A 25,007-nucleotide genomic window follows, 5' to 3' on the forward strand; every position below is an offset into this window, starting at 1 on the left:
CAGCCATAAAAATGCTCACTAGAAATAATACAGTTGAACCTAGCACAACTGGAAAGAATTCTGGTGCTCCTAGACAGTCTTTGAATACGTTAGACTAAAGGGTTTTGAAAGCACACAGAATCATGAAATGCTTAGATTTCTCTGCTTTTAATTCTAAAATGTTACAAAATTACTTCATCATATAAAAAATGTATATGGCTTACAAAGATGCATCAATGATTTGTTTGAAATGTGTTTAGCTCACAAAATCCTCATCTCTTCAAAAATAGGTATTTGAGAGCACAGATGTCATCTGTTTTCAAAGCTAGTCTGGCTTGATATGTAGGGTTTCTAGAAGTAATACATTTAGGGTGGCCTGTCCTAGGATGGGCCTGAAGAAGAGCTCTTCAATAGCATCTGCATTGATGTCTTGAAGAGAGCCGATTAGCTGAAGAATCGAAGCAAACCTGCCTAGGTTTCTATGGAACATAGTTGAGATAAACTCCATCAAGGCTTGCTGAGCTTCCTGCTGCAGTGTTTGTACATAGGGGAGACATTTTAGGACATGGCATCCTGTGAAAACAAAAAGTAAAATAATAAATCTTGAGTAAATGCTTTCGTTCTGTGCCCTTCATAATGATGAGTGTCTGGCTTTCTAGCTTATAGTACTACTTTCTCTAGAAAACAATAAAAACTTTCTAAACATACTTTTTGGAAAAAGAAGATATGTCTAGTTCAATAATTTGAAGGAACATTGAGCAGCATTGTAGGCACATTGGAATCTAGCCCATTACATTAAATCCAGCTTTGAAATGGTAACAGGAAATAACTTTCACTCAGCACAGATGGAGAAGCAGCTTTATAGTGTTGTCTACCCACCAAATGATGCTAAGACCGTAGTCTGAGTAGGTGGAAACATTCCAGCTCTAATCTAAAATAGGTAGGTAACATCAGGAAGATAGAGGGGGTGGTTTGGAGCAGCAAGCAGGCTGGTGGTCTAAAGACATAGGTTTCCAGTCTACCCAGCCCCATCTCCCTCCTATTGTTGCCTCTGCTTGCTAGACTAAGCTGGGGCACTGTGGTTCACCATGCTATCTAGATATCTTCATTTACAGTCTGAAAAGAGCATAAAGGTTCTCTGTGAGATGTATCACGACCCACAGGAGTAGGGTAGATAATTTTATTTCCTGGTTTTGTACTCCCTTTCCTCAGCCATTTCTGAAGAGGGAGAGGTCTCTGCTCTGTAGAGCCATGGTCTGGAGCCTTAATCCCATACCTCCCACAGCACGTGACTTCAAACCTGCTGACTCGCTGAGGGTCTTTGTGGGTGCCAGGGCTCAGTCCAAAGGACACCCCGTGTTCATCCTCTGCCTCTGGTGGGACTGCTCTGTCATGTAGCTCTCAGCAACCTGTTGCCTCCTGTCCTCACCACCTGAGGATAACACCATCTTTTCCTGCCTAGAATTGCTGCAGTCTGGACAGGGGTAGCATGAAACCCCAAGTTTTGACTTCTGCCTCTCCTGCCTCCCATGTCTTATTTTAACCCATCTCCCAGCACACACTCCAGGCCTGTTTAGCATCTTTTACAGTGACTGATCCCATACCTCCCTGGGATGGGATCTGAACAGCTTAGACCAGGAGTCTTTCATATAGGAACATTCATTTAAGTATGGGAGGTTCTACCTTCTTGCCTAGTGCCCTGTACTATGGCAAAACCAACCAGGTTGGGTTTTCTTCAGTCTGTGGCTGGCTGCCCTTTGTCAGTATTCAGCAGCTCTCTTCTCCCCAGACATCACTGCCAGAGGAGAAGCCTCAGCGAAGCCTGCAACTGGGCTAGCCAGAAATGAAGGGTTTGGAAAAGTCATCTTCTCCTCCAGGATTACCACCAGCTGCAAGCTGTGAGGATGGTTCCAAGTGTTAGATTTTTCATGGAAAGGAAGTTGTCAAGATTTTATATATTCAGGATGAAATTGCAATTGCTTATATCCCTTCCAATTTGCTTAATTTCCCCATTTGGTCTTCTTTTATATGTAATCAAACACTGGCTTTAATTTACAAATAATGAGAAACTTCTTGTTCTGAGATCTGTTGTAATAATATTCAGTGAAACACATATTTCCAGCTGAACTGTAAACCTCTTAAGAGTGTCTTTTTTTAACAGAAGTCCTGTCACAGCCTTGATGGAGATATATATATATATATATATATGACTCCATAAACATATATATATGGCACTGATACAGTAACAGCACTGTTTTTCACAATTCCCATCTCTGCGCTGTTCTCATTGCTTTTCAGACAATTGTCAAAAGCAGCAAGAGCAGTTTCACCTCACTCTGTGCAGTTCATGCGTGGCGGGACAGTCCTACCTGCTCCTTCCTTTGACTTATTGCTTGGGTCCTAGAGAAGGTCTTGCAGCCAGACCCTTCACCCATACACACATTGACCTCTCCGAAGCCACCTAGCCAAAGCATCCTGCGAAAAGCAGGGATGGCAAGATGTTCTGGAGAATCTGGATTCAGTTGATGCAAGGCTGCCCATTTCCCCCCAGGGGCTGGGCACATGCTTTCTCCTTCACAGGTTCTTGCTGGTCCAGATGTGGTCGATCAATGACCCAGCCAGAGCCTCCCGCACAGAAGTACTGTGGGAGGACTTACACTCCATGCTGCCTGCCACCCTGTCCCCAGAGGGATTCTTTTATGATAGTAAGCACAATCTCTATACCACAAGAGATGACTTAGGGCACAAGCAAAGCTCTGCCATACTTGTTTGTCATGCTTCTTGCCCAAGCACTGTCCTAGCTGTGCTGCTACAGCTGCATTTCTGGGCACCCTGTTGAACTCCAACTCATAACACAGCTCTGGACTGCTCCGTGCTTCGTCCTTCCCCTTTGCCTCAGCCAGTTTTGGTGGTCCCAACAGGAACAAAACTTTCAGGGTGGGAGCCCACACAAGGTAATCCATGATCCAGGAGAGGGTTTAGTGTTGTTGCTGCTGGTGGCAGCCTGAAATCCTCTTAGCACTGAGGCCTGCAAAATATTAAGGTTTGGCCAAACATCAAGCCAAAACTAAGAGGGCAGCTGAAAATGTATGTAGAAAACATTTTCTGAGTTTGGTGGAAAGTGTTCAAAAACTCTTAAAAAAAAAAACTGTGAAACGACAGCTGTACAGATTTGTTTGCAGCAAAACAGGTAGAGAAAGGGTGGTTTGGGCTGTGTATAAGCCCTGAGTACCTCTTTCAGCCCAGAGTTAGACTGTGACTCTTTGTTTCATCTGGAGTCAGTCTAGGCTTAACTGAAGTCCTCCCAGCTGCCTTCCGCAGCCTGTGGAGAAAGGCACCTCTGCAGAATAGGGTCATCCCACCTAAGAACTAGAGAGTCCCCCTGAAACTCTGGACAGTGTCTGCAGAGCATGAAGGGTTGCTGGGCTTCTCATACGGCACCCTGGGGAAGTAGCAGGCATTAGAAGGCACAAAACCAGAACATAACACTGCTTCTGCTGCTTTCTCCTTAAGTGAAAATGGCATTTTATCCACAGAGATAATAAAAATCCCTGCTAGTTAAACTGTGTAAGCCATTGCAGATGAGGGGTTTCTCCTCTTAGCATCACCCTGGATATAACCGGTCATTTCCTTCAGCCTGATTTTATTGTGAAAAAACTGAGAAAATAACTTGCACTGAAACGAACTCCACTGGTTTGATGCTGTGGCATAGACACACGAGACAATACCAAACATCTGGATGACATTACATCTCAAGAATCAGCATTTGAATCCTATTGGAAAAAAAATATAAAGTCACTACAGCCTTTGAGCAGCCTATAAACATTTCACCACAAGAAATATCATGGAATAACTGAAGCATTCAAGTATCCTTTTGGTGCAGTCCCAAGTATAGCACGCTGCTGACAGAGCAGCCAACAGCAGTGATTGCTGTGGAAGGAGACAGGGATCTGAGCCAGAGCAAACTGGAGTCAATAAGTCTTTCCATTTACTTTAGTGGACTTAGAGCTCAGCTTTTAATGACTCACGTACTCCATGGTGCTGACCTAGGCAACCTTCCTTCCTAAAGAGGCTGAACTTGGCACGAGAAGTGAGAGGATGCAATCACTAGTCTGCGTTTGCTCCGTGACTGCTGTCCCATGTAGAGATACTAAAGGATAGACAGATAAAGTTATAAATAAATAAACGCTGTGTAACCTCAACACAATATCCTTTTGCCTCCTTGATGAAAATCAGATGATAGAGATTATTTTATCTTCTCCAGTGTTCTTGCTACAGAGGAAGTCTTTGTTAAAATACTTCTAATACTCACATCACATACCCATGTACCATCTCTCCCTTGCTGTACTATGGGTGAGGCCGCTGTATTACCTTTGAACTGGAAATCAGTTTCAAGTGGCATGGTTAATTCTGTATGACTTAAAATTTGTTTAATAGAAGCTGTTTTGGCTTACAGTGGGTGACCTACTGTACACATCCAAGGAACCTAAATAAACTACTTCAGGCAGAAGATCATTAAATTGTGGAACATGGATTTTTGAGAACATTTAGCTATATTAATAGAAAAGAGTAAAACTAAGCATTTGTCTATACGCAAATGAAAATGCCAAATGTCCTTCTAGGCACATAATCATCTGTGTAATTTCCAGGAGGACTTACCAGAATTAAAAAGAATAATTCCTTTAAGATAGGCATATTCTTTTACACTTATGTCCAGGTCCCAGAATTTCCACAATAAATTCTTCATCTTCTGAACTTCTGCTAAAGATGGTCCCAGTGACGAGCTGCCCAGTTCATTGCTAGCTGTCAAAGACTGATTGAGGAGGATTTTCTTCAATAAACTAGGGGCTGAAATCTCTCTCAGGTCAAAATCCACCCCTTCTTGTGCCATGCCCAGGACAAAAAGAGGGGCCCAGTTCTGCTGTATGAGGACAAGCTGGTCCTCCCAAGGCACGTGATAAAAAGAAGGCAAGTTTCTAATAAAAGTTAAAGTCTTCAAGAGCACTTCAGAAGCTCTTCTGCACGTGACTTCTGGTGTTTTCAGGACAACTCTTCTCCTGTCCATACAAGAGCAGCCCTTGCTTCCCGTGGAGCGGTGAGGACCGCGATCCTGCTGGTGCCACTTGGTCTCACTTCCACGCTCTTTGTTAAGGATCTGGTACAGGATGCTCTTAGCATGGTCTGTCTCCCACTGATGTTTCCCAAATTTCTCAGCTGGCAGCTCGGTAGCCACAGAGCCAGCGTTCCCCGCGGCGGGCGACACTGCACGTGGAGCTACGCACCAACAGCAGGGGAGAGCATTTCTGCCACGCAGCGAGGCACTGCCTGCTTTTTATATAGACAGGCGGCTGAGAAGTAATATGACCCTGATCTGTAAAGTTACCTTGAACTTTATTTGCACCAGCCCGTTTCGAACGAGGCAGGGCCGCTGTGAGCCGGTGACGGTTACTCGTCTGCAACCGCGACGGTGGCCCTCTGCTCCTGCCACCAGCAGCAAAGGCCAGCTGTGTGACACGTACCACCAGCCCCTGGGGGGAGTCTAGTGAAAACCCTGACACCGTAAGTGAAGAAGGAACAAGTTGCCTCTGGTTTTATTGATACGCTGACCTTGCCCTCTAGCTAATGCTCTGGAGCGCACAGAAATACATTCATACTTACGAATGATGCTGTGGGAGCAGTCCCTTGAGTAGACGCTTTTATTTCGCATTAAAAGGAGTCACCTGAAGATGCTGTGGATGCCTACCGTTACTTTTCACAGAGCACTTAATGGTGTTCGTACTTTACCCCATAGCTAATAGGATGTGACACCTATGTCAAGGACCTCACGGGTGAAAGTCCCGGGGATGGAAATCCCATGTATAGGAATTATTTCACATTCCTGGGAGATTTGAGAGAAACTTCAGAGAAAGCCAGCTGCCATAGCTCATGACAGTGTTATATCTCCTGCATTTCACATATGATAATTTCAAACACAGAACACGCGGACTTCTCCCAGACTTGCTGTGTAATTAAATGTTCTTCATACAAGCTGTGGAGATGAAACTGATGAAGAAAGAGAGAAAAATGGCAATTCGTACTGGGGTGTGTGTGAATTTTTGTAGCAGAGCAAGAGCTGAGTGATAGAATTGTCAGGACTCTTCAGTCAGCATCAGGGAACATTAAGTAGCAGGAATGCAAGGAAGTCAGCCTTCATAAGAAGAAACTGATACTTCAGGTTTTCGTTACTTTTCACTCTCTTGCTTGCTTTTATATAGGGGAAGAGGTACTAAGTTTTTTCACCAAGCATAATGTTTATGCATTCCTGCCATCTAGGCTCTTAGGACATCTTAACAAAAAATGAGCATTAAAAACAACAGCTCCAAGAGCTACTTCTGTTAGATCTCCAAGCCTTAGGTGTGTAAAGGCTATCTCATCAGATGAATAGCTGCAAATTTGTCCTTTGCTACAACTGTTTGATTTTTCCATGCTGGGCCATTTTAAATTTTCCGGTTTTTTTACATCTCCATGATATTTATGTTGCAAAATTTTTCCCTTCCGAGGAGATAAAAAGTGGAGGAAGAGATGACTGCTCCAAAGTTGAGCAATCTAGTGCTGCTGAGGTGCAACTACCACTAACTGCAGTGAACGTCACAGGGCACTGAACACCTGATGGGATTTGCTTGTCCATCTCTCCATCCATTCAGCAGCTCTCTACTGTCGTCCATTGCTGGGATATCAAAGAGCTTTTTAGGTTAAGTGGCACAGCAACAGAGGAGTCCCCAGGAAGTCCCGTTCTGCTTATTCTCACTGTAAAATTCTCACTGGGCTGAGGTTCAGTGGAATGAACTCCAGTTGCAGGGCTAATGCCATCTGAGGTTCTCCATGAGTTACATAGATTGGCTAATGGCCATACTAGAAAGAGAGACTGAGCTTGCTAAAATCATTCTTACACAGAGTTTGCTTGTGAAAAGAAGTTCTGTCTCCTAATTGCTGGTGAGCATGGTAGTGTTTCAGTAATCTAGGTAGGAGAGTGACCTCTGATAAACCCAACTCCTCCAAGGAAAAAATTTTTTACTTCAGCTGAAATCAGCACCATTTCACAGTTCACCATCATTTCACCCTCATGGTTCATGTCATCATTTCACTGTTCCTATTAATTGGCTTATTAAAGTTCTACTCCAGATTAAATTGGTTCCTTTCCTATTTTTTTTTTCCTGAGATCTTCATTAGTCATATGCAGAGACTCCTGATCTCAGTAACATATGGTATTGGATACCATTTCTATTTACCATAATTGATTTCCTTTGATTGTATATAGTTCTAAGAGGCAGAAGCAAATGGTATTTTTCTAACAGGAATTCCTGGTGTATTATAATAGCTTTATGACTGTTTACCAAAAATACAGAGTAAAGGTTACTGCCGCAGTATAACTGCTAAGGACACATCATCAGCTTTTTCCGAGAGAATGATTACTTAGAATTATGAGTCAATACTGAATTGCAGGTGAAACTGATCCTGGTGGTCCTGATTCAAAATTGTCTGAAATGAGCTCTCTGTGTGACCTGATTTTCTCAAATATAGAGGACCAGCAGCTAAATTTAGCTCTATGCTCAGAAATTAGACAATAGTTATTATTTTCTTTATAAATCTTACCTATAGAATGGTTGAAACCACATGCACCTAGATATCAAGCAGCTACAGTCTTCTTGCTACAGTAGCAATGCTGCTTACTTTCAAATGTTAAGAAAGTTTACTATACAAAAAACAATTTGGGGATATGAGAAATCCCTGTGGACTTTTATCTATTTTAGCTGTTTGTAGCATGGTGGTTTGAGAACAGTAAGACACAGTCACATCAGTGTTATTTTTTCTGTTTTGCATTTATATATTTTTTCAATCAACAAAGCACACACACCCACAAATACCTGCTGGCACCACATTCTCTCTGAAAACATCAGAATTGCTCCTCCAGCACAAGTGCCACCATTTGGACAACTGAAAAACGTATCCTAAGTCCACACACAAAATTGCTACAGACAGCTTGTAGATATTCACACCATTTCTGGGAATTGTCCTTCTCTGAGCAAGGCTGCCATCCTCCGTCTCTCCCATAGGTAATGCTTTTTTGCATGCCTGTATATTACTGTTACAGGTAATATATACTTAATATAGCTCTTCATCTTTGTTGTTTAGGTGATTCACACATGATGCAACCTTTTTCCTAAAATCCCTGGATTTCTCAGGTTTGCAAAAACTGTCTGCTAGGCATAGATGGTCCCAGGCTTCTACCCTCTCTGACCAGTGTGCAACAGCAGGGTCAGTGTAATGAAGTCAGCAGGAGCTGAGGGATATTTGTTACTATATAAATATCCGGTGACTTATGCACATTCTTAAATATCCAAAAGTATACGACATGTAGTATTTTTGGCTCTTAGCCCATAGCCTTAATTCCCCTAATAGGATACTTGGAAGGCTGAAGAGACTTGTCAGATAATATAGGACCTTAAGTGGCCATCTCATCCTTACCTTGGCAGTAGCCAAACGTGAGTCCTTCAAGGAAGAGTGTAAGATATATACCACTCTTCTCATGAGTACTTTTCTTGCCTTCAGTCATTTGCAGCTTAGGGAATTCCTGAACCAGAGTGATTTTATGCATTTAATAACTCTCAATTAATTTCTACCCTATGATCTCATGCAGTCTGCTCCTGAAGCCACATGAATATCCACATCAGCCTATGTCAAGGAGCTCTGTGGATGCTGTACATGAGACAAAACTTGATCAAACCTGACATTCGCTGGATTTGGTGCCTTCTTGCTCTTGTACTGGGGAAAAAAAAAGGAATCAGTCAATCGCTATTCACCCTCTCTATAGCTTTCTCTATTTTGTAAATCTCAGTAAGACTACCACAGTCATCCTTTGTCCAAACTAAAGAGATGTAGCTTCCAAAGTTGCTCTTTCTTTAGAGTGGTACCATGCCTTTGATTATCTTGTTACCCTTCTTTGAACCTTTCTTAGCCCTGTATCTTTTCTAAGATATTCTTTAAGGGGAAGTGGGGAAAGTATCAGAACAGGACACGGTATCTAGGACTTAGGCGAGCATGGATTTATACAGGATTTATACAGAATGAAGTTCATTGTTTTGTCTTTCTCAGAAGTCACTCCTGAACACTGAGCTGTTGTTGCCATGAAACTGTCGCAGCCCCAAGTTTTACTCCTGAGTGATAGTCATCAGTTCAGAGGCTCTCATCTTAGTCAGGAGTGGAGTAGGGGGTGTTTTATCTTATGTGCATCTTTTGCCATATATATATATATATACACTGAATTATCATTTGACACCTAGTTGATGATTTTCATAAAGCCCTTCTGCAATTCTTCTGACAGCCCTAGTCTTCCTCTGAATAATTTTGTATCATCAGCGGACACTCATATTCTGAATCTTTGAAGGCACTGCTCTTCAGAATAGTTCACTCGATGCCGTGAGTTGTTTAAAAGACTATCATAATTTAACTACGGGGCAGAAAATCTGACATTGTCCTTGCAGCAGTGTCTATATATACAAGTACATATATGTTGGACTATACGCATTGGTGCACAATGTATATAGTAACTAAGTTATTGCTAAGCAGTGATGCGAGCTCTCCGACTTTCTTAAAAGGTGAGACTGGAGGCAGATGCATTTCTGGAGGAGAATAATCTTCCACTATTATTTCATATGGGCTACAAGAAGGAAACACCTTCCTAGGAAGCTGACAGCAGCCTTTTTGAGGTCATCCTGTCACACCAGTCTGATACATGCACATATTCCTTGATTCAGTGATCTCTTATCTCTCTGGTCTCCAGTACAAACATTTAATTGGCCTATAAACATCTATATGACTTCAGAACAGGATTTTTTCTAGGAGTTTTATACATTTTGTTTTCTGGGAGGAGTTGGGTGAATCTCATGTCACTGGTACTTTTGAGGACACCTGACTTCGCTAACAGCCTTAATGATGACAAAAGGAGCCAGTAATAAAACCGAGATCTTTCCTGAAGGGCTCCATCTCCTCCTTGTCCCAAGGTGCACACCATTTTCCTGAGCAATAAAGGTATTCCTTTGTCAACCAGAGGAACCGAGAGCTACCATTGAGAAGTATAATCTCCAAGTTAAAGCCTGCTCAGCTTTGAAACAAGCTCTGAAACAGTGCCTTTAGCTTATGCTCCAACAGGTAATGCCATGGCAAACTAGGATTTGGCCCTTATATCTGAAGCAAGGGTATGTAAATTATAAACCCAGTTAATTTAAACACATCTAGCTTATCTTGAAGGTCAGTGGGTGAACTTTTCAAGTGATTGAAGTTAAGCATGTGCTTAAAATACTTTGCTTGATTAGGTGTGGTAAAATCAGCATCTTTTTGATGGTGGCCATTTGAATAGAAGTAGCAAATTAATAGAGAGGCAGCTGCCCCCCGAGGCCCTGCAGTGAAATGTTGTCTGTCACTGAAACTAGGCCTGTTTTAAACTTGCCTCCGGTGACCAAGTTAGAGGAAAGGCAGATGCCTCTGAACTTCTGCCCCACATCTTGACATGAAGTAGGAGCTCAGAGAAGCCCCCTTCCTAAAAGCCTACCCCAGGCATCTACATTTAACTCATGTTCTGCTGTTCTTTGTTTCCAAACACACTGAAGTAGCATTTAAAGTGACTTTTTGGCAGGTGCTTGTCACTGGCTGAAGAAGGGAAAGTGTTTGTCTTCATTTTAGACCAAGGACTGTTTGTTAGAGACTTTATGCTGCCTGACCATACTTTAGCTGTTGCAAATGTGAATGCAAACACACGTGCCATCTGGAGCTATAACCCAATCTGAGACTAAAATATTAGTACAGATCATAAATAATCAGCTCAGTGATGGTCCTTGGGCAGAAGATCGGGTGACAGAGGAACATATTTCTTAACTCTTCAGCTTCTTATGAATCTAAAGCAGCAATGGATTTCCATCTATGCAAGTGCATAAATAAACCCAAAAGGGCTTTCATGGTTGTTTAAAACAAACAAAAACCAGCTGGACAAGTAAACTCTTTCCATGATTTTTAAACAGCTTTACCCTGCTTCTCAGTAACATGGGGTCAGAGCCTTCTTCACCTAAAAGCAGTCATCACTTTGCAGTTGCAGCAGAGCTGTGCCCACCATGGCAGACACGCTGCTACTGGGTCATCTCTCCCTTGGTTAAAGGTAAGGGTTTGTTTAAAGTAGTGTATGGAAAGGGGCATGAATCTGGAGACATGAGTAGGCTTTAAGCTGCCCAACATCAATCGTTCGCTTTCTTCATACTAGAAAAATTGGTGAATTTTTATAAGGGTAAATTGGCAAATTTTTATAAGGGCACACCTTTGGGGGGCGGTGGTGTAGACATTATAAAATAAACCAGAAATGACCTCGTACAGATTGTGCCATTTTTCTATGGCTTCCCCACCAAGGAGGTGTTATTTGTACAGTCACCCTTATCAGCACTGGGACATGCACCATTTGTCATTTTAAATATAGACAGATACACCACTTACTATTGCTCAGCAAGTGGAAAATGCTGGAAAGCAAGGTAGAAAATGGGCACAGTTTTGAAAAAGCAAAGTTAGAAAATGCCCCTGGCTAGCAATACCGTTTCCAGAGTGGCACTGCAAAGGTGACTCCTCCCTTCAGGCCCCTCCCCTGCTGAGAAAAGTGGTTGAGATGATAAACATTTTAACATAGTATGGAGCCTACTATCATATTAAACTTAAGTCTGTCTTATATCATTGAAGATAAATGCCTAATCTAGTGATTATCACTCTATAAATACCACAGATTAGCAAGGGAAGGTTAGATAGCAGATTAGATACGTGGTGTGTATCTTCAGACCTGTCTTTACACATTTTATTTATGATAAAATGAGCAAGGTTGTAGCAAGTAATCTGTGGTCCAAAAAACTAAATCTCAAACACTTCCATTTTATTTTGAAATATATGAGGGGTGACTAACTTCTACCAGAGGTGTAGGACTAATGCATTGAGTTTTCCCTGTGACAAAATTAACATGCCCGAACTTCCCTCCCTGTTTGCCATAGGATAACTTCTCTATCAATGACTCTTAAATTAAATATCTATCTATTCAGATTGGGAGAAGAAAAGGAAGAAAACAGTTCTATCTCAAAATTTGGATTTTCTTAGAGCTCAGACTACTTAAAAACTGATAGAATAATCTACATCATTTGGGTTTGATTCTTCATAATCAGTTACTGATTATGACTCATGGAGCACGTAGGCACAAATCTCCAAGTGTTCACTCAGATTCTTCATCTGATATTTCCTCACCACATTTTACCCAGAAGAGCCCCATTCCCTCTGTCTGTCTTTGACCATCTTCCCTACCTTGATCGCTGTGACTTTCTTCTACCACACCCCTGCCAAGGAGATACCTGCTTCGTTCTCTCACAGCTGGTTTTCCATCTGATTTGAAGTAAGGCTGGGAAGAGTTCAGACACAGCTGTGGTAGGATCTTATTGCAGATCTATTTCCTTACTATTTCCCAAAGGGGCAGGGACAGAGCAGTTCACAAACCCGCTCCATTCAGTGACTAGGACATTAGGGGATCCCTGGAACTGAGAGGTGTAACAAAACCCAGTCCACTTTTGGAGCTTAAACATCTTTGCAAAAGCTGTACATCCAAGTCTAAGCACATCTTCGATTGCGTGAGCTTGAATTACTTCAGATTTTAGAGATTCTCTGGTATTACATACAACTGATACTCAATCTGTTAAACATTTACCTAACTGGCACCACTGAAGACCAATAAGGGCAAGAGTCTGCCAAACTTTCGGCAATCATTCCTTTAGGAATAGGTTGGTCTCACAAAACTGGGGAAGAAGAAAAGATGTTGTCATATACAAGTTGGAAACTGTAAAGGAAATCCTTCTATCTCCATGTGTGAGGCTCTATTGTCAAGATTCTTTGGGGAAAGAGCCAGCTTTCTGATAACCATGAAGTCCAGCAGGAGTGAAGAAGAAAACCTTGCCAAAGATCAGTATGGTTTTGAGCAAACAGGATTAGGAAACTAAGGCTAAGAAAATGTGCTCAAACCCAGAGTAAGATAGTTGCAGTGCCTCCGTGTAGAAAGAAATGGGATGCTGAGAGAGTAGAAGATCCTGAAACTTTTAAATAGTACAGGTTGAAAACTGAAGGAAGGGAAAGGAGGAAAAGATAAACCTGAGCACATTTAATAAGAGCAGATTATGATGGGATAAATATTATTTGCAGATATTCATATGAAGATGTGAGTTGCCCGCGGAGTCAAAGGTGGACAGAAAACACAAGCATTTCCTTGCTGTTCACTGGTAGTTTGAAATACATTCAGACCTTCTTTGGGATCTGTTTCTCTATGCAGTAAATGAATTCTTTGCTCACTCAGTATTGAGATTTCAGTGTTGTGAGATTAGCTGCTGCTTCTCTGGTGTTTATGTTATTCCTGTCACTCTGAAAAACAGCTCTGAGATTTTTAGAAGCAAGCACATTTGCAAAAATCATATTTTTGAAAGAGAAGTCTGGCTCCATTTGTCTCATAAAAGTCTGCACTTAACCACTTTAAAAAAAATACTATTATTTTAAGGTCAGTGGAAACTCCATTAAAGTGTTTCAGGAAATCATCAGATCATTAGAGCAATGGAAATTGAAATGTATGCAATGTACTGATTTCAAACACGTTATAAAACAGTAGGCAAGAAATCAAGTGTGTTCTCTAGTCTTAGTGTAATGTTCTCCTTCAGGACCCACACAATTGAGGAGTGATTTTATCATGCTATATGCCAGTGACTGCTCCTAGCTTGCAGTGGCTACCAAAAGGTATTTTTCCTTCAGAGATGCCTGCGTTGTCACCTCTCAAACTGGCCTTTGAAACTAAGCGGAGACATAGATTTTTCTCCTTTAGCTACCCTGGGAAACACATGTATGAGGAGCATTGTCCTCGAGAGAGTGTCTGATACCTACAGCTACCACCCTGAAGGGAACAGACGCCTTAGAGTCCAGCCATGTACTTGAAATCATGTTCAGAAAGGCAAGATTCACCTGAAAGCAACTCAGACTGTTGGAGAATCCAGCTCTATCAGTAGAGCTGCAAGGCTTGTGTGAACATGTAAAAAGAAACAAAAGACCAAGAGAAGCACACGTCTGCAGAGTGCTTAGGTTCGTGCTCAACAATCCTTTCGCCCTCCCCGATTCCTCTGACAAGATTGGAAGAGCAGTCCTGTAGGAGGGTTCATCCAACTCAGATGGACTGAAGCATTTATACCTTCAAGACCTGCTTCCCTTTATAGCTCAGATCCAACAGTGAGGGTCTAAACCTCTCCCCCTTTTCCTCCCTCCTCCTGCCTGTATACTCCTTGTTCATTAGGTCAAGCAGGAAAGGTTCTAGCACTTCCTTCCATTAAGCCAGTACTTGATACCATCTGTTGTGGAGATGTGAATCTCCTTTGGACAGGGCTGGAGGGTTTGTCCATGGTCAGACAGGTCACAGCTATTCCCATAACTGGCCAAGACCCTTAACAAGCTCTCAGCTCATTGGGAAGTAGAGCTGAGCTGGAAAATGCCCAAATCCCAGGATATAAATGTTTCATATTAAACCTCTGTGATGGGTTAACCCTGGCTGGATGCCAGGTGCCCACCAGAGCTGTTCTATCACTCCCCCTCCTTCTCAACTGGACAGGGGAGAGAAAATATAACAAAGAGCTTGTGGGTCGAGATAAGGATAGGAGAGATCACTCACCAATTACCGTCACGGGCAAAACAGACTTAGTTTGGGGAAAAATTAACTTGATTTATTACAAATCAACCGGAGTAGGGTAATGAGAAATAAAACCAAATCTCAGAACACCTTCCCTCCACCCCTCCCTTCTTCCCGGGCACAACTTCACTCCCGGATTCTCTACCACCCCCCCAGCAGCACAGGGGGACGGGGATGGGGTTTACGGTCAGTTCATCACACGTTATTTTCTGCCGCTTCATCCTCCTCAGGGGGAGGACTCATCACACTCTTCCCCTGCTCCAGCGTGGGGTCCCACCCACGGGAGACAGTCCTCCACGAACTTCTCCAACGTGGGTCCTTCCCACGGGCTGCAGTTCTTCACGAACTGCTCCAGCATGGGTCCTTTCCACGGTGTGCAGTCCTTCAGGCACAGACTGCTCCAGCGTGAGCCCCCCACGGGGTCACAAGTCCTGCCAGAAAACCTGCTCCGTGGGCTCCTCTCTCCACAGATCCGTGGGTCCTGCCAGGAGCCTGCTCCAGCGCGGGGTTCCCACGGGGTCACAGCCTCCTTCGGGAACCCACCTGCTCTGGCGTGGGGTCCTCCACGGGCTGCAGGTGGAGATCTGCTCCACCGTGGACCTCCATGGACTGCAGGGGGACAGCCTGCCTCACCATGGTCTTCCCCACGGGCTGCAGGGGAATCTCTGCTCCGGCGCCTGGAGCATCTCCTCCCCCTCCTTCTTCACTGACCTTGGTGTCCGCAGGGTTGTTTCTCTTACATGTTCTCACTCCTCTCTCCGGCTGCTGAATACCGCCGTCCCAACTTTTTTCCTTCTTAAAAATGTTATCACAGAGGCGTTACCACTATCGCTGATTGGCTCGGCCTTGGCCGGCGGCGGGTCTGTCTTAGAGCCGGCTGGTATGGGCTCTGTCGAACACAGGGGAAGCTTCCAGCAGCTTCTTACAGAAGCCACCCCTGTAACCCCACCCGCTACCAAAACCTTGCCACACAAAACCAATACAACCTCCTATTCTGTACCCTGCTGTCCTGGTTTTGGCTGGGCTAGAGTTAATTTTCTTTCCGGTAGCTGGTATAGTGCTGTGGTTTGGCTTCAGTATGAGAAGAATATTGATAACACACTGATGTTTTCAGTTGTTGCCAAATAGTGTTTAGACTAAGTCAAGGATTTTTCAGCCTCTCATGCCCAGCCAGCAAGAAGGCTGGAGGGGCACAAGGAGTTGGGAGGGGACACAGCCAGGGCACCTGACCCGAACTGGCCAAAGGGATATTCCATACCATGTGATGTCATGCCCAGTATATAAACTGGGGGGAGTTGGCCTGGGGGTGTGGATCGCTGCTCGGGAACTAACTGGGCATCGGTCAGCAAGTGATGAGCAATTGCATTGTGCATCACTTATTTTGTATATTCCAATCCTTTTATTATTAATATTGTCATTTTATTATTGTTATTATGATCATTATTAGTTTCTTCCTTTCTGTTCTATTAAACTGTCCTTATCTCAACCCACAAGTTTACTTTTTTCCCTGATTCTCTCCCCCATCCCACTGGTGGGGGGGAGTGAGTGAGCAGTTGCGTGGTGCTTAGTTGCTGCCTGGGGTTAAACCACGACACCTGATAGTCATGTTTTATACAATCTCATAAGTGTGAACAAATGACACAGCTCATTACTTGATCTTATTTGAGACTAGAATTGGTGGCAACCACACACATGGAGGTGACAGGATTTTGGAGGGTACCTGTCGTGGTTTAAGCCCAGCCAGCAACTAGGCACCACGCAGCCAATTGCTCACTCCCCCCCGCAGTGGGATGGGGAGGAGAATGGGAAAAAAAAGTAAAACTCACGGCTTGATATAAGAACAATTTAATAACTAAAGTAAAATAAAATGTAATACTAACAATAATAATAAAATATAATAATAACAATAATAATAATTGTAATGAAAATGAATATAATAAAAAACCCAAAACAAAACAAAAAAACAACAACAAGAAAATACAAGTGATGCACAATGCAATTGCTCCCCACCTGCTGACCAATGCCTGAGCAGCGATCTGTGCCTCCCAGCCAACTCCCCCCAGTTTCTATACTGAACATGACATTGTATGGTGTGGAATATCCCTTTGGCTAGTTCAGGGCAGCTGTCCTGGCCATGCTCCCTCCCAGCTTCTTGTGCACCTGCTTGGCAGCAGAGCATGGGAAACTGAAAAATCCTTGATTTAGTATAAACACTACTTGGCAACAACTAAAACATCAGTGTGTTATCAACATTATTCTCACACTAAATCCAAAACACACTGTACCAGCTACTAAGAAGAAAATTAACTCTATCCTAGCCAAAACCAGGGTAGTACCTCAACCCAGTTCCCAGCTCGGTGTTTGGAGAGGCTGCTAGGACAAGATGTACTAAGCTGACCCCACAGGTCCCATCCTGCGGTAGGAGTATTATGAAGCTTTGCGCTGTCACTCTATTTCCAAGACTTCTTTTTTCTCACTCCGTCATTTGACAAATCCAGGTACACTTCTGAGTCCCTGAACATGCAGATGGATTAGCTGCGAACAGGATGATGACCACACACCTGGTACTTCTGTGCATGAACCCAGTGACTTTTGATCTGACAATGATCTCCATGAGTATATCATTTATTTTCAGTCTAACCGTCTTAAAGGTAAACCAAACTACCCAGATGTAATTGCAAAATCCAAGGACAGAGAATTATATGCAGCTTGACTTCACAGATAGAAAACATCTGATAAGAGACCAATATGACAGCTGACTGTAGTTAACCTTTAATTGGGATCCAGCAGCAGCAGCATGTGCTTGCTAAACATGCTGTTTCAAAAGGAAAAATACACATAATCCCATCTTGTTTATGCAACAAGTAAAATTAATGGAAAATGTTAATCTCTGGTCTGACATGACCATGTTTATGTTATAAAGCCACAGTGCAGTGAGTACCATTTGACACCAAGCCTCAAGTAGGATTGCTTTGATTTTGTCTTTACTTCACACTGTGAAACCAGTGCTTTAATGTCAGCTTTGCAAAGGCACTAAAGTTTGGGGTTGTTTTTTTTAATAAAATCATCATTTACACATACATGTATTTAAGCACAAGCAGGCCTCTCTAATCAGGTTTTTGCATATGCCTTGCAGTGTTTTAGAGCAGTCCAAGGGAAAGCCCAGGGGCAGCTTTCCCCAGCTAACATCACCTATGACTGATCCCTTCTTGCTGCACCTCTGTCCAGTGATGTAATTCTAATACTAGTGTCCCAGTTTATATTTACAAGAGACATAGGGCACAAAAAAAAAGGCAAGCTGTGTATCCCCTCCTAAATTAATTGAAGAAGTCCTTCACACCTTCATCCCTATGTTCCACTGCATGTAGATGTTTCAGTCAGTTTGAATGAATAGGATTTCCATGTGAAATGAAAACAGGGCCGCAAAGGTTATTTTAGGTAGTGCTGCCCTACAACATAGAGCTAGAAATACAAAACAGGTTTGCAATGACCGCTCTGTGGTGACACAGATGGAATCTGTATCTCACCCCATCAGAGATGGTGGCCAGGAGGACCACCTCCAATAACGTAAAAACTTACATGAAAAATGTGCACTGGAGAAGATTAGGTGTACAGGTACTAGTGGCTGCCAAGCTAATGGATTTACACGAAAGAAAACAAGGAGGGAGAGGGATTTGCAGGTAACCACTGCGTGTAGCATGGATGGAGTAATTGGGAAGGAAAGGAAAGGAGCTGAAGACTGAGAAGCAGAGCTGAGCTACCCAGCACCTCGAAGGGAGAGCGCAGAGCTCATAGACACCCAGAGGAGAGCCTACAGGCCTCTGAAGGTGGTAGAAACACCCCACAAAAGCATACAGTCAAGCCCGTTTCTCAATGCCTTTTTGAACTGGGCAGGTGCCTGTTAACAGTCATCTCTTAGATGCTGGTGAACAGGGGCCATTTTCTTCTGACACCTACACCAAACCGCTTTAAAAGGGTGACTCAGAAATGATCCTGGAGGCAACGTTCACAGTTCATAGTTCTGACTTCCTTACAGAATATCGGTTGGTTAGCTGGCCTGACAAGAGGAAGGGGATAATGGACACAACGACTTGTGGAGTTGATCCCTGGGCTTTCAAACCACACGTTGACGCGGAGGATGTGAAGCAAGAGACGGTCCAGGTACCACGGGCTGACCGGGACGGCGGGAGACCCTCGTGCAGCTCTCCCACCGCGACAGCTCTGTGAGGGGGAGACACCTGGGTTCTCGTCGTGGAAAGCCAAGGAATTACTTCTATCGATACTCCTTCTCCAAACAGTTCATAAAAATCAGCCGTTGCCCAATTTGCGGCCTCTGTGGAGAGCACAGGCTCACCAGAATGACTGGCAGTCCCAAATCTCACAGCCTGATCACCAGCCTTATTCAACAAAGCTAAAAATCTCAGAGACATAAATATTTGGCGAGCGAGTAGCTGACCCAGTGACAAGAGGCATTCATCTTTCCCACCCCTCAGACCAACACTAGCCTGCCTAAAGCCTTTTATCCGGGTGAAATTTCATCTGTTGCAGAGGAGCTCTGGAAGAGGTGAGTCACTGAGAAAGATAAGGTCCTCAACGAGGCCATAAATAACAAAAGCAAATCTAGACAGCTATGTCACCCTTACATTTTAGGCCATTGAATTTGAGCATAATTAAGTACGGCGTGCAGCTAGTGAAGCTAGCCACGCAGCTTGTCACACAATCGGTGGTAGATTTGAGACTCAAAACCATTTTTCCTCATTCTTCGCCTGGTGCCCTGCCAGCCAGGGCCCTTCAGAGTCCCCGACTGAGCCCCATATTAAATCTACTCATGGTCTTTCTCGCTCTGTAGGACAGATCTCTCCTACTGAAGCTTTATGCATTTGGGAGCCTGTTCTTGTGCTGACAAGCCTGAAGCGGCCCAGTGTCTGAAATACAAACAGAAACACTTTTTGGGCACAACGCCAAGGCCGCAGCACTTGCCAGAGAAGCACACACCTCCTCCTTTTTATTCCTCTGAGGTAATAAGCTTAAATTCAAAGCACCCCTCGAGAAGTTTCCCTGGGCAGCTCTCCGCAGTGCTTTGAAGCACTCCTGCGTGGTTAGCAATTGTCCCTAGCAGGAGCAGACCACCCTTTTGTCCTCTCCAGTTCAGTCAACCCTCTCTGCCAAAATTCAGAACCCCCCCCTAAAACCAGCCAGTAACCATCCATCAGCATCACCTTCCTTCGAGCGACGAAGCCAAGATGCCGCATCTTTGAGCGGACGCAGGGCGACTCGAGTCTGCTTGGTCCTGGGGCTTGCTCAGCCTCCGCTGCTCTCGGGAGCTGGGTGATACCGGGCAGACCTGCACGGCCACGTGAAGGTGACCTTCTTGTTTAAAAGCACTCTTTGCCGAGCAAACGCAGCTGCACTCAAATCTGGACTTGCCCCTGCCCGCAGGGGACGTTGCAGAGGGTAATAAAAAAACATGACCGCGTTAGCCTGGTTGTAGCTGGAAACGTCAGAGGCTGAGATTGAAGCAGCGCGTGAAGGGAGAGGAAGGACAGGAGGTGGGCACGGGAGGAGAAGGGATGGAAGAAGCAGTTCAGCACCTCAGTGGAGGAGGCTTTCCTCCTGGAGCGACGGTGCAGGGAGCTGCACGTCCAGCCCACCCGCGATGCTGGGCACAGCGGCTGCCTTCAGCTTTCAGGCCCTTCTCAAGTAAGTGACTTGTCACAGCCCTGGCTCTCCAGGCAAAGGTTGTATCTCAGAAGAGCTCAGAGCTAAATTACTCCTTATTTTCTCTCCACTTGAGTCTGTTCACCCACAAAGCTCATCTCCCTGTTTGGAGTTACTGAAAGGGTTGGTATGAGACATGTACCACAACAGAGGGGTTTGTGTGCTAGGGCAAGATGCCCATAATCCAGGGGAAGATAAAACAGATCAGAAATAGGCGTTCTTACAAGATGGTGGTGGCTTTAAATAAATTAAGCAATTGTTTTTCCTAAAAGATTTACCAAAAACTCTGCTATTGGCAATACTATGGTGCCCTCAAGTGGATGCAAAACACTCAGAAACATGCTACAGTCCTCCTCGTGAGCGCGGTCTGTGCTTTCTGGTTTGCAACCCCAGACTGCAAACACAGCGTGTTTCCACCCTAAGAGCCCTTTGCAATGCTAGAGGAATAAATGTGTGCACTGGTTTTGGCTGGGGTAGAGTTAATTTTCTTCATAGTAGCTGGTATGGGGCTGTGGTTTGGATTTGTGCTGGAAACAGCGTTGATAACCCAGGGCTGTTTTCGTCCCTGCTGAGCAGTGCTTACCCAGAGCCAAGGGCTGTTCTGCTCCTCACCCCACCCCACCAGCGAGGAGGCTGGGGGGGCACAAGGAGTTGGAGGGGACACAGCCGGGACAGCTGACCCCAGCTGACCCGAGGGATATTCCAGACCATAGGACGTCACGCTCGGCATATAAAGCTGGGGAAGAAGAAGGAAGGGGGGACGTTGGGAGTGATGGCGTTTGTCTTCCCAAGTCACCGTTAGGCGTGATGGAGCCCTGCTGTCCTGGAGATGGCTGAACACCTGCCTGCCCGTGGGAAGTGGGGAATGGATTCCTTGGTTTGCTTTGCTTGCGTGCGCGGGTTTTGCTTTACCTATTAAACTGTGTTTGTCTCAACCCACAAGTTTTCTCACTTTTACCCTTCTGATTCTCTCCCCCATCCCACTGTGAGGGGAGCGAGCGAGCGGCTGCCTGGAGCTGAGTTGCCCCCTGGGGTTAAACATTAAAAGACGTGCTTCAACATTAAAAGAGTGGCAGACCAAAAGTTTCTCACTTCAGTATAAGAAATATTTTTCAAGAAATTATTTGATTTAGGGGAAGGGAGGGGGGGAAGCCTTGGTTGCAGCATTACCCTCCTGATGTTTCCAAGGCTAAGCAGAAAATTGAGGGGCCTGTGGGCCCAACCGCAGACCAAACTCCATTGACCTTGATTCCCTTCCCAGATGCAGTATTGTTCGCCTTCCTGTGGAAATCACTGGTTGATGCCAAATTGCCTGACACCAGCCCTTGCCGATGTGCCGTCCAGTCACCTCGCTGTGCCAGCAGCTGTGAAATACTCTGTTTTATCCCCTCCTGCTTCACTGGTGGCAAACTGCCCACCAGAAGTTTTCACTGAGCCAACTACTCCCTTCCGAGAAAATTCAAGGGACAGCACAAGCTCAGGAGAGGCAGTTTGGGTGAGACGACCCTATTCCGGGACAGAAGCGAGTTCAGGTGTATGGATGTGAGCCATGCAGCACCCCAGGGGTGCCGGTCCGCTCTACCTGCCAGAGCAGACACAGGCACTGAGGCAGAGGGAAGGATGCTCCTCTGGGAGGTCTGTGTCACACAACACGGGTGAAGCTGCAATCTGGGCACTGCACGAAGCAGGTCTGTCAAGCCAGCACGAGTCCTGAGCCAGGCGTGCTGCTAGTCATCAAGAGATACTGCAACATATAACTGGAAACAGATGCCAGAATCACTGCTCTTCACAGTAACAGCACTGTCACAGCAGAGGATGGACAGAAAGCAGCAATAAAGATACTACCATAAAGATAATCAGCAGTGAACCGGACACCTATAGGTTAACAGCACATTAGAAAAGACACAGGCCCCATTTATGGCTTCCCATGTTTACATTACAAATGTACCCTGCTCTTTGTCATATTGGAAAAATACAGGGGCAGCACAGGCTCCAACAGACACCCTTAAAGAAGACAGGAAAGATCTTGGGAAGCTAGACTGGAAATAAAAAGACCCTGACACCCAGTTCACATAATTTTAAAAACTCCCTTGCTTTTAAGGCTATACAATGAGCCTGGCTGAGCTTACTGCTCAGAGGTCACAGGGCAAGTCATGCTACTACTAGAGAGGACTTGAATCACAGTGGGTGATATAAATCTCAACAGCTACGCTTAGCTAATTTATGTCAGCTAAACACTCCATGGGCAGAGGTCTGTTAGAAGAGCAATGCAGGTGCTGATGCACATTCACACACAATCTCAGCTTGCTGCCTACCGTGGCCTTTTCTGCGGAGCTGCTCCCCAGCCAGGCAGTCCCAGCCTGTCCTGGTGCTCTTCGTCCCCGGGGCAGGGCTTGGCATTTGTCCTTGCTGAATTCTGCGGGGTTCCTGTTGATCCATTCCTCCAGCCTGCCCAAGAAAAGCAGCCCTGCCCTCAAGCATTTACCATCTGCGAATTTGATGAGGGTGCATTGCATCGCCTCCTCCAGGCCACTGATGAAGATGTTGAACAGGGGACACCCCAGCGACAAGCAGAGAACTGTGGGGCTCTGTAAAGTACAACCCATTAGCCACTGCCTCTGAGCCCGGCCATCCAACCAGCATTTCACCCATCTAGCTGTCCATCCGTCCACCCAAGTCCCTAATATCATGCTTTGGATACAGAAGTGTTGCAAGAGGCAGTGTTCAAAAGCCTTGCCAAAGTCAAGGTAGACAAACACCATCCCTTGCTTTCCCCTCATTCCCAGATCCAGTCATTTCATCATAGAAGGCAATCAGGTTCATCAAGTATGACTTAATCAGCAGCTGTGGAAAGAAATGGCAATATAAGACTAGAGCTACAGCAAACTGTACTTATTAGAAGGAGCATTCCTAGGTATATAGAGAAATCATGGTCAATAGGAGTCAGTCGTAAACAGCTGTCTAGCAGAGGAGGAAGGAATACAAGCTTCCTTAAAACAGTAAACTAAGCTCAGAAATGAGTACCTAATTTAGCTCTCCAAATCAGCTGCGTTAGAGCATTCCCATGCAAAAGCATCCAACACACTCACACAAACCCTAGGAAAGATTTAACTCTTGAAGGAGTTAAAGAACCTGATTACAGCAACAGCGATGCATCGAAGGAGCGCATGGGCATCGTACTCTTGAAACACTAGCAGCACATGGTTCAGCCCAAGGGGCTGGTAGTATGCAGACCAGGCACCAACAGACACCAAACCAGCATCTTTGAGCAGAAACAGCAGATTTGGTCAGTGTATAGTCATAACAAATTTTAAACCTGCTCATTGGCAGACCAGCATTGTCTGACTCTGGACAAAAAAATCATTTGTGATCAATGGCCTCAAGAAGGACACCTTTCAGACATCACCAAAAGGCTCTGTGTGTTTGAAGTCAACACGTGTAATTTGCAAATCAAATGGCAACCTGGGAGAGATTTGGTGAGTTCAGAAATTTTTCACTGAGGATCCATCAGAAGCGAGCTAAAGTATAGTCCAGAGGCAGTGGTGTGTCAGCAAAGTATTGTACAGCTCAGACAACAAGAGCTGTAACTCAAAACAAAACCAATACCAAAAAGAAAAAGGCAGAGCTGTGAGTACAAAAGATTATGAACAACCTCTTACTGCCATATGAGGAAAGTGTCAGTACAGGCAGAAACCTGTTTAAGTACACCTAGACTCTGACTAATAAAGTTACTTTATATATATAGATCTAAGAAGGCTAAAAGACATTTCATATTAAGCTTGAAACAAATAGGTAGATTGAAAACATTGTCAAGACCTGCCAGTTTTACGCTAAAAACGGAGGCCCACGTAGAAAAGAGAAGGGACTGGTGACACTGGCTCTTATACCAATGCCGGTATTAATTTGATATTGACTGGACAATGACTTATTGCTCTAGAACATCATCACTGATGATAACACACCCCAGGACAGTACCTGACAACAGTACGAAGAGAAAAACCACCCCACACATCGGCACTGCTTTGTTCCGACCGGGACGCTTTGGGACAGTTGAATAACCACAAACGAAGCAAACCTGCGCTCTGGCTGCCGCTGGTACAGATCCGATTTTGATACAGTCACAACACACATTAAAAGCTGGCGGTCATTAATGCAAGGACAACCAGGAAGCAGCAGTTACAGCAGAAATGCAACGTTAAGCAATTAAAAGACAGTGTTATGATCAGGGCAAGTAGTTGAGCCCGGGGCATAGAAGATGCAGCAGAACATCCTTCTGCTGAGGTAGTAAGTCTCTTCTAGTCGGTTCCTCAGCGCTCGCCAAGCACCAGTCCTGGCCCCAGCTGAAATGGTCTTCCCAGGGCGGATCTGTGGCCACGCCATACTGGCAGCATGGGGACGCACTGGTTTGTGGTCTTGCCTCAGACCAAGTTCCTCAGGCTTACGATTCCTGTCTGACCGTTCTGACCACGTCTGCCACCCTGGGCAGCAGCACTGCCTACAGGAAAGGACCGCTGTCCAGAGACTAAATATCACCATATGCTATACC

The 25,007-nt window shown here is 44.7% G+C and overlaps 1 protein-coding gene across 1 annotated transcript; it reads right to left on the minus strand.

Moving 5' to 3' along the window:
* Positions 1-304: 304 nt before the first annotated feature.
* LOC128139474 (nuclear receptor subfamily 0 group B member 2-like) lies at positions 305-23,113 on the minus strand. The gene is made up of 5 exons (XM_052781918.1): positions 22,947-23,113; positions 19,963-20,172; positions 5,363-5,460; positions 4,639-5,253; positions 305-552 (listed from the first exon to the last, which is right to left on the minus strand). The coding sequence occupies exons 1-5, from the start codon at positions 23,111-23,113 to the stop codon at positions 305-307; spliced, it is 1,338 nt and encodes a 445-aa protein (XP_052637878.1).
* Between the last annotated feature and the right edge of the window lie 1,894 nt (positions 23,114-25,007).

Source organism: Harpia harpyja, chromosome 3 (assembly GCF_026419915.1).
Source record: "Harpia harpyja isolate bHarHar1 chromosome 3, bHarHar1 primary haplotype, whole genome shotgun sequence".
NCBI lineage: Eukaryota > Metazoa > Chordata > Aves > Accipitriformes > Accipitridae > Harpia > Harpia harpyja.